Source organism: Pundamilia nyererei, unplaced genomic scaffold (genome assembly GCF_000239375.1).
Source record: "Pundamilia nyererei isolate P.nyererei 1_Seehausen unplaced genomic scaffold, PunNye1.0 scaffold00005, whole genome shotgun sequence".
Classification (NCBI taxonomy): Eukaryota; Metazoa; Chordata; class Actinopteri; order Cichliformes; family Cichlidae; genus Pundamilia; species Pundamilia nyererei.
In genome coordinates this window covers 530,352-540,485 of record NW_005187406.1, presented here as the reverse complement: position 1 = coordinate 540,485, position 10,134 = coordinate 530,352, and the positions used below count along the sequence as shown (strand labels likewise).

The window sequence follows — 10,134 nt, the reverse complement described above, 5'->3', positions numbered from 1 at the left end:
TGGAGACCGGCAAAGATCCACAGCGCTGGCAGCCAGGCTGCATGTTTGAAACAACAAGCTTCAGATCAAACATGATCAGTGTAGGCTGCCAGCACAACCGAGCCATGTTTGTGCACTGCATTGTGCATGAGCTCATTTCTGCGTTTGTGTGTGATGGTGTGGGAGGGACACTCTTTTACTTTCCTGGCACCTGATGCATGCACACTGAACTCACGTCAATCCCAGCAATTAGTAGATTCAAACGAATGAATGGATTAAGTCATGCCATCACATGGACTTTTCCTCTGTATATATGTCCAGCACTCAGCTCTAAGCAGTGGCAGAAAATATCCGACCAGTGCGTAAATGCGCCGTGAGACTGTGCATTAATATCAATTTTGCCATGTATTTGGATCAAAGTCAGTGAGACACCGCCGTCACTGAAAGTCATGCCCTCGCTCTGTTTGCTTGCCAGTTCGCTGAGGCTTGGGCAATGTTGCCTAGTTTTCTCGTTGCGTGGAAACTAAAAGGCTGCTCTGAGTGAGAGCCCTGGAGTGAAGGGGCATTTCCACTGGCGCGTCGTAGTTTCCAGAGCGGCTTTCGCCGCAAGTTTGACGAGCTGCAGGAGGACTTACTGGAGGCGAACCAAAATATCGAACAAGCCGCTTGTTGGAAAGCGCACTGATCTGGTGGAAGATATTATTTTTGGACACTTGCCTAGAAACGCGCCATGGAAGGAAGAGGGAAAGCGGCAAAGACGTGAGTGTTTGTGTTTGTGATACTGGCCACGATGCATGTGTTTTTTGTTCTTCGTGATAATTTATGCAGCTAATCCCCCCCCCCAAAAAACAAAAAACAAAAAACAAAAAAACAAAAAACCCAAAAAATCGCCGTTTAAACAAAGATTTTAAAAACGTAGCTGCTGTTGGGAAAAGGCGCTTAATGATGCTGACTATAAGCAGGATGAAAGACAAACTTAACAAAGGTATCGGTTCCACGAGGTATCACCTTTGTCTGCTTTCAGTTCATTTTAACCAGATGCTTGTACGTGAGGAAAACTGGTATTTCTGCAGGACCCGGTAGCCGGTTTAAGCCACTCATTTTAGCTCCTGTGATGTCAGCTGGTGTTGTCATTATCATAAATTAAAGTTTAAAACTAATGGCATCACCAGGCTGTAAAACTTTACGTTGAGGATTTGAAGATTCAAGTCAATCTTGAGGATACACTGATGAGTCAGTGACACAGTTTTCTAATCTCCAGCACGGAGTGAAAGCCATTGCATCAGAAGAGCTGGCTGCTCGGCAGTATTACTGTTTACTGTACTGCTCTCTAAGTCAAGTCAAAAAGATTTTTATTTGGAAATGGAAATCTACCGAGTGCAGTGTTTTGCTGCACGGAGCCAGAAAAGTGTATCCAGAATAGGGCTTCATGAGCTGAAATCAGTGAAATAATATTTGGCCTGCATTAAAAGGACCAATCCAAGTTAAACAGGCTATATCGAGGATGTTCATTTGTCCTTTCCTTGTTGCTGTTTACCCAGGCCGCCACAGATAACTGTCAGCTCAGGGGAGAGTGGGGTGAATTGTGCCAGTTTTTAGTTAACGTGACTTTAAAGCGAGGCCGTGACAGTAATGCTTTCAAATAAAATATGTACATATATTTTAGGATGTGGTGCATCCTTGGGCACAATCACTTTGAATCGGAAATATAGTATTTAAGAAATACAGCTTTCTGGGGAAAAAAAGTGGCACAGCATGCCCCTGGTGTGGGGTAAGTTGTGCCTTTGGAAAGAATACCTTGTGGTAAATTGTGCAACTGATTATAAAAGATTCTTTGTGCATACTCAAAAGCCAGTTCAAGGCATTTCATGGGACTTAGACCATAACACATTGCTTCTAGTGCCTTTATATATTCTGCCAGTTCTTTCTCCTATGCTCATCAAAGACTTGATTGGCAAGTCCAGTTCTTCTCTTCTCTTCTCACTGTATTGTTTTAATGTCATCCTGCATATGTTCATCCTCCTTGCCACCTGACGAATGGACTCTCCCTTCTCCATGTCCTCTAAAGGAGTGGAAACCCTGCCTGTCCTCCTCATTATAACTCCTTGGCATGATAGTCTAGTATTAATTGTTGGTCTGAAATTAAGATTGTAGTATAGTTTTAGTGGTAAACTGTAGAAATAAAAGCTACAATTACAATAAAATAATATATTTAAAATATTCATAATTGGGGGTGAGTTGTGCCACTGACACAGCTTAACCCAGGCCCCTTGGCACAAATCACTCCAACCCTACTATTTTGGAAAAAATGCATCATCCAGCAGTTTTGAACTAACCTCATGCTAGCTGTGTGGACACAGTGTAGCTTGTCAAAGCATTAAAACATTTGTGCAATGTTTTCAAACTTGTCTATAACTGCTCAGACAAATCAACCGAAAAACCTTGAGCCTAGAAATTTTACTTTGAAAACCGAAAAACTGTTGTTTTCTTAACTTAAATGTGCTTAATTCTCATGCAGTGTCGTTCCCTTCTTTGCAGGATAAGTGAAATGGCTGACTGTTCAAAAATGTGTGGTCACATGACCAATTTCTTCTATGGTTCCCTAGAAACAGGGGGTGGCACAACTTCCCCACTGGCACAAATCACCCCACTTTCCCCTATTTAAAATTCACGTGGTGTTCGCAGCTGCCGCAATAGGCTACTGTTGTGAGACTTCACACAACAGACACTAACATATATTAGATCTTAATGACTCGGATGTCTGGGTGTGTGTGTCCACGTCATTGCTCCATATTAAAATGGTCCCAGAGTGTGCGCAGGCCTGACAGCAGTGAATTTAGGAAGTGAGAGATTGACCTGTGGCTGCAAAAGCAATGCATTTGCAGTGCCAGCTGCATCGTTATTTATCACATTATGTTAAGAAGACTAACTGTTCCTAGAATATTTGCATGCATGCAATCTTTTGCAAATGCATTACAGATTTTTCTTAATTTTTTTTTATTTTTGCAGACCTGTGCTCCACCCTGCTACTCATCCAGCTTACACCATGTCTACTGTCTTGATCTTATTTACAAGTGTCCCTTGCCTTTTCCCTCTCCTGCCTATCCTTTCTCTTCCAGCTGTCTTTGTCAGCTGCCTCTTTGGCTTACTAACATCTGCCCTTTTCCTCGATCTCTCATTAGTGTCACGCAATGTTCTCTGTGCTGTCACTGCAATGTTACCCCTCTCCTTAAATCGTTGTGATATCATTCTTTCTCTCACAACCCTGTGCTTGTGTGTCCAATTTCCCCGTCTCACCCACATGCTTTCCCCATCTCTGTCACCAGCCCTTTTACTTCTGCTCCCCCATTATCTCTCAGCCAAATACCAGGCTGGCATGCTATGTGATGGGAAAAGTACTGCCTTTACAGAAGCATAACACTAGCCGTACAAGACCCTTAATTTCCTTGGGTTTTAAGCTTTTCTGTCGTGCTGTTTTACGTTCTCGTACACCCTGCTGCCACAGAGTGCAGAGGGAAATCCTTTGAAAGTTGCTTTGCCTGGCCTTGATGAAGACGGATAAATGGCATATCTGAAGGAGGCAAACCGCAGCAGTCAGTGCTTAATAGCACAAGCTTCGTCTGTGCTTTGCATCAGTCTCCCCAAATGGCTCATTACTGAGGTTGTCTGACACTCATTTGTTAACTAGTGTGCACTGAGGGTTTTAGCTGCATCTCATGTACACACCACCAGTGCTACTACTCACTACCCCCAACCCCCCCAGTCATGTGATACTTTGAGGTACTTAGAGATCGATTTCATTTTTAATCTTGGTAAGTGGATCTTGCTCAGTCCCTGACCATTTTGGAGAAATTAAGCAGCCTGGTGAATTCTTCTTTCTCTTCAAACAAGGCAGATCATCACATTGTCTGTTTAGTTGTTTTGGGGGCATTAGCATTTACCTCAGCATAAGGATTGGGTGGCCAGCGCTAACGTTACACTGACTTAAGGAGTTTTTCCTGAAGAGGATTAGTAACAGGATAGGAGTAAGCCCTTATCAGCTATTAATGAAGTGTGTTAAGGTGGGTTGACCTGCAATTTTCAAAGACTTGCCTACAAAATATAAAAGTTTTATCATTTACAGGACACAAAGACAAGCTCTTATCTCTGTGTTACTTGCACTTCCCAGTAAAACTAGAACATGTTAAATAAAAAATCTGGAAATGTGACAAAAGATGTTAAAGAAAAAAAAGTTAAAATGTAGGTGGAGTTATGTTTTGTTTAGAACATTTTTTTTCCCTCTTAGTGTCACACTACTATGTTAATGTCCGTCTATGTGTACTGAAATAGCCCTGCACTGCAGGGATGTCAATTATAAAAGAGGCACAGTGACAGCAAAGTATTTTCTTAGCTTGTTTATTGTGCTGGGATGAAGGGAATCTTTGATCCTTTGAGTTTCTTGGAAACACCAGTTGTTGCTAGTTGGCAACACGCTGAAATGAGCGTACAGTATTCCCGCTGCCTCCACAGTGCAATTAGATAAGCTCCTGTTGCTCCCTTAAATAACATCACCGCTTCTGAAGAACATTTACAATCATCAGTGTTTTACAAAAGAAACGTTTTTCACTGTACAAGGTGCTCTTCATTTCTTGCTTTCAGAAGGTAAACTTCCCACAGCCTGTGTCACTTTCTGTTGTTTTTTTTATGCAACAGGTTCAACAGTTACTGGGGAGGTTGACGTGGACTTCAGCCCTCAGCTGAGGTGGTCCTCCCTGGAGCATGCCCACGGTATCCCACAATGTCCCTTCTTGCAGACTGGCTGCTACGCCACTCGGTGGTCATGTGTTTGCTGCTGCATAGTTTGGTGCTAATGACCTTCTGCTTTCATCATGCTGCCACGAGTTGCTCCAAGAACTGCTACTGCACCGAGAGTGAGAGTGGCGGCAAGACGGTGCGCTGCAGCAACCTGCAGCTCACAGAGATCCCGCAGGACATCCCCAATGACACACGACGTGTCTACCTGGATTTTAACCTCCTCACCACAGTTCCAACAAATGCTTTTGCCGGTTTAACCCAACTGGTTGAATTAGACCTTTCACACAATGAACTAAGTGAGTTAGAACCAGGTGCGTTCAGAGGCCTCGGCTCCACGCTACAGTTCCTGGACCTTTCTTCTAACAAGTTAGGAAACTTGACCCCTGATGCCTTTGAGGGGCTGCGAGCTCGCGCCAACCTAACAAACAATCCGTGGCACTGTAATTGCAATTTGCAGATGGCCATGCCTCGTGTGGACCTGGAGCCTGCATCACTGACAGGCGTTGTGTGCCACACTTCAGAACCTGAGAAAATAGGAGTTGAAGGACTTGCCTTCCTGTTGGCACCGGACATAGACCTCTGTGTGGAGATGAAGAGGACTACAGATGTGGCCATGCTGGTTGTTATGTTTGGCTGGTTCACCATGGTCATCTCCTACCTTGTCTACTATGTCAGGGCTAATCAGGAGGACGCACGTCGACATCTGGAGTATCTCAAGTCACTGCCCAGCAGACAGGGCAAGTCAGAGGAATCTTCCACCATTAGTACTGTGGTGTAGGACTGATGATGGAGCTTTGCGTGGGAACTGAAATGGTATCCCACAACAAATAGGACTGAGGTACTGCCCAGCTGTTGTCACGGAGCCAAGTTGGGCAATAAAACATGTGCCTGCACAAGAAAACCAGGCAACCTAGCCCAGATGAATAATTCATGTTTCAGCAGCCCATTAGTAGTTTTCGTTGGGTGAGTTGATGGTTTAGTCTGCGCGCTAAAGAAGTAAAAGCTGTGGCATCTTTTTTCTTGAACTCCAAACATGGGGATACAAATAGAATTTATCCAGTGGTGCATGCACATTGATGTACCTCTCTCACAAACAGACAAGTGAGGAGGAAGCATCAAACAGCAATGTAAACTGTAGGACAAGGCAACACTACAGTATGGAACTCTGTACATCTGTTTCCCATTAAAGTCCTTACAGTATTCACCACTATAATATAAGTGAAGTGTTGTTTTGGGGGGTTTCTTATATTGAACTGAGCTGAAAATATATACAGCATTTGGAAAAGTCACTCTTTTGCAGATGCATCACTTCTCATGTCTCCCTGCAGATGTATGCACAATGAAGCAATACTCAGTTATTCTGTGATGAGTTTGATAGCAGCTACAGTACCAGAGCACCATATCGATGAGAACAGTCGACGTCCACCTGGCTCTACATGTAGGGAGTACTTCACAGAAAACTCCTGCTACCTTATGCCTTAAACAACATGTGCATTCAACACGTGTGTGTGTGTGTGTGTGTGTGTGTGTGTGTGTGTGTGTGTGTGTGTGTGTGTGTGTGTGTGTGTGTGTGTAGGAATGTCCTCTGGCTATAACTGCATATAAAAAGACGTGCCTTTTTCTGGTTGTTAAAGATTTAAGAGGATAGATTTGAGAGATTTGGTGGTTTATCTACTTCTTAACAAGCAAACTTTGCAAAGTCATGACAATTATAGCCTACATGATATCACAAACACATTGAAGCTCTGGAAAATGTGCTAATCATATATCATTCTCAGGAAAAAAAAAGATATCAGGAGGTAAGAATTTGCAATTATTTGTTATTTCATATCCAAGCTTCTTTTTTCTTAGCTGGTCGGAAAAGCCCAAACATACATTGCTTTTATCCTTTTACACAGAGGAATCCTTTATGATACCTGGTTATCTAGTGTCTGCTTTTGTACTGTTTTTCATATTCTCTCAAGCCTTTAAAAGGCTCCCATGGTGCCTGTGGGAACCATATTGTCTGATGCGGTCACTGGCATGGGTTTTGAAAATAACATTTATGAGGCCATGACCTGCTGGGTCCATTTAAAGAGCTGGCGGGGAAGTGAATCTCCGATTTCACCAGAGGATGGAAAATAGGAGGATGCATTTGTATCTCCTTTGATGAAATCATGTTGGGTTTTTTTTCTTTTTCCTGGTATAGAAAGGTAAGAATAGCCCAGTGCAGTGCTGAATAATGAAATTTGATGTTGAAGATGAGGGGAATGGTTTGTCAACAAGGGCTTCCCTGTGTCGGACACACAAATTGCCTCTAGAGCAGAGCAAGACCAATGAATGATTTATGGTGGCCATAAAAACACTTGAGCAGAAAGACTGGGACTGCACCCTTCATCTTCTATGACCCAGTTCTTGAGGAGAAATTGAGGGAGAATGCCACAGGGGATCATCTGCCCCCATCTCTACAGCCCAGCTTACTCTTGCTTGGGTAAAGCACTTTCCAAATGTCCTTCGGCTGCTCATTGATGGTCCACAGAAGTTGCAGTAAACTCTGAGCCAGTTCCATCTCATTCTCAAACTCACTTTCCCAAAGGCAACCCTGTGCCTGTTAGGAATAGTCTGACAATTTAGGAAATACTCTTTCTTGATGGGGGATTGAGATCAAAAACTGGGGTATACTCCAAAAAAAACAGCTTAAATAAATAAGTTTCACTTTTATATATCGATTGATTTATTAATTACCTGTACAAAAGCTAAAGTACCAGATTATTTCTTGGCTAAGATCTAGGGTTAAATGAACATGTGCTACTAAATGTATTTTTAGACAGTCATGCTGGGGCTATGCTATGCTATGCTAAGCTAACGTCAGGGGCGAGGAAAAAATCGCTTCATACCCAAGTTATGAAGCGGTTCTTTAAGAAAAGCTTAGAAAAGATTGAAAGTTTCTGGGGGGAAAATACAAATTTAAAGGTGGTTGTTGGTGTTATATGCTTGAGTAACTTTTTCTGTTAGCAATATCTGATGAAGAGGCTTCGTGCTCCTGAGTTTCAGGAATTTGTTACAGAAAACAATCATCTCTTTGGATTTAATCTTAAAGAAACCCAGGTACAGCCTCCGACGATGAGCAGGAGCTTCAGCTGCACTGAAAAATAGATGGTGTACCTCCCTGTGACATTTCCTGCCACAGTCTCTCTCTCTCACACACACACACACACACACACACACACACACACACACACACACACAAATAGTGATCTCTCCTACCCTCTTTCCTCCAATAACACACTCTCACGGTGGCTTTGAAACCAGCCACCGTAAAGGGAGCCTAACTGCAGGGGGAGATAAGCATTAAACTAGTAGCAGACATGTGTCTCAGTAGCTCTTCCAGCTAATATATGTGAGTGTGTACATTCGTTCGTATCAGAGGCGCGGGTGCATGGCGGGTTTTGAGGGTGCCGGTAATGCAACACCTGTTCCCCATGCACACATAAATGTTGCTGAGGTTAATTTAAATTTCAGGCCAGCTCAGCTTGCCCCGCCTGCTACCTTGGACACGTTACACTGGTGTGAGCATTACAACTGCTAGGTAATGGGACACAAACTAGGGGATAAGGTGACTCATCCAATCCCACAGAGCACAGCGCTGTTTGGGATTGGGTTGCAGGTGAAAATGTTTCCAGGTTCTGAGATCACATAGTCCCCGAGTGAGGACCTGAGTGGGCACCTGTCAATTTGCTTTTTTAGCCAAAAAGGTAAGTGACACCTTCAAGGCTTTATCTGAGGAGACCGTCAAGGACATCCTCTGGGTAAGTGTCAATATTCTTTGAGGCTGATCTGAAGAGACTTTCAGGAGACATTGTTTCAAGGTCCCAGCTTTATTTTGTGTTACACAGCTCCCCCTGCGGTGGAAAGTGTGTAAGTGTGAGGAAAATAAATGTCCATTGGTACACATTACAAATAGAATTTATTAGTCAAAAAAGATTGCATTTAAAAGACAATAACAAGGGCAAAAGTAGATAGCATACTCTAACTAAAAATTCATTTTATTTAGAGTATACTGGGAGCAAAATGACCTGCGGGACCCAAATTGGCTTGCACGAGTTCCCCCTGACCCATTTTCCTATACTGTCATTTTTCAACCTTATCAGTGACTGCTAGAGATCAGGTTATGATTTTTTTTTTTAAAGAAAATAATGTAGCTGAGCAGTGCAAAAAAGGGGCAAAAAAGAAAATATCTTTAAAAAATTACAAAGTTATATCTACAAAATTTCAGGACCTGGAGAAACCACCATTAACTACAACTACTGGGTAGTACTGCATTAAAAACAGATGGTTCTGTGGTGGAAATCACTGCATGGGCTTGGCAGTGCTTCTGAGAAATACAACATCTGCCTTCTGATCAATTAGAATCTGAAATTCTTTTTAGAAATCGTGGAAACTCTTTGGGCTAAAGAGAAGAAATGTCTTTCAACCTGTCACAGATGTTGACAGATTAAAAGTCAACATCTGTGACGGCACTGGTGTCCATCAGTGGACGGTATAGGGGAACCGTCCAACCGTCTCTGTTAAGGCAGAGATATACAGGTTGTGCCATCTGCAGGCTGTGTTGTTCAAGGAAAGTAAAAACTACATTTTGCATGCTTTTCGGGCATCTATACAGAGATACAGATTCTAGTCTTACTGAACACTCAGAGAAGAATGCTCAAAATATTTTTTTTGCTGGATTAATATTCAAAATGAGAATAAGTTTGAAAATAAGAATGACAATTCTCAGTGGTAACCTGAATATGATTAAAAACAATTAACAACACTTTTTGTAATGATTTTAAAATCAGCCCAACTTTTATTTTCAAATGCAACAAAGTATAACGGCCAACATGCTGGGCACTGTTCTGCTGAACAACAAACAATTATATTGCATCACTATTATAATCTTACAATGAAACAAAGTCTCAGATGTAATTATTCTGAAACTAAGTTTAGGCCTACCACAAGTTTGTTTTGTACTTTTATTACTTATATAATCAAAATAAAATATTTGTTGTTCTGTCACAAATGCAGTCTTTAATTTAAACAACACATTTGTTTTTCATTCTAACACATGAGCTGGAATGTTGTAATATTTTAAGGATGGCTTGTTTCCAGTCCAGGCATTACTGCCTGAATGACTATCATGGATCGAGGTGATCCAAATGTAAGTGCAGAAGAAAGTCTTTAACTTCCCTTAAGTACAGTGGCAGTGGATGTGGGTTGGAGATGCAATGAGCTTGAACCTGCAGGCAACCATCTTCACTGACCACACCATCTGTGACGGAGGACTCATCTCTCCTGGTGTCCTGCAAGCAAACGATCATATGTTTTAGAACACAAACTTAATTG

The 10,134-nt window shown here is 42.3% G+C and overlaps 1 protein-coding gene across 1 annotated transcript; it reads left to right on the top strand.

Moving 5' to 3' along the window:
* lrrc3ca (leucine rich repeat containing 3Ca) lies at positions 1 to 5,986 on the top strand. Its single transcript, XM_005721623.1, has 2 exons — positions 1 to 738; positions 4,672 to 5,986. The coding sequence occupies exon 2, from the start codon at positions 4,757 to 4,759 to the stop codon at positions 5,549 to 5,551; it is 795 nt and encodes a 264-aa protein (XP_005721680.1). The 5' UTR covers positions 1 to 738; positions 4,672 to 4,756; the 3' UTR covers positions 5,552 to 5,986.
* The last annotated feature ends 4,148 nt before the right edge of the window (positions 5,987 to 10,134 follow it).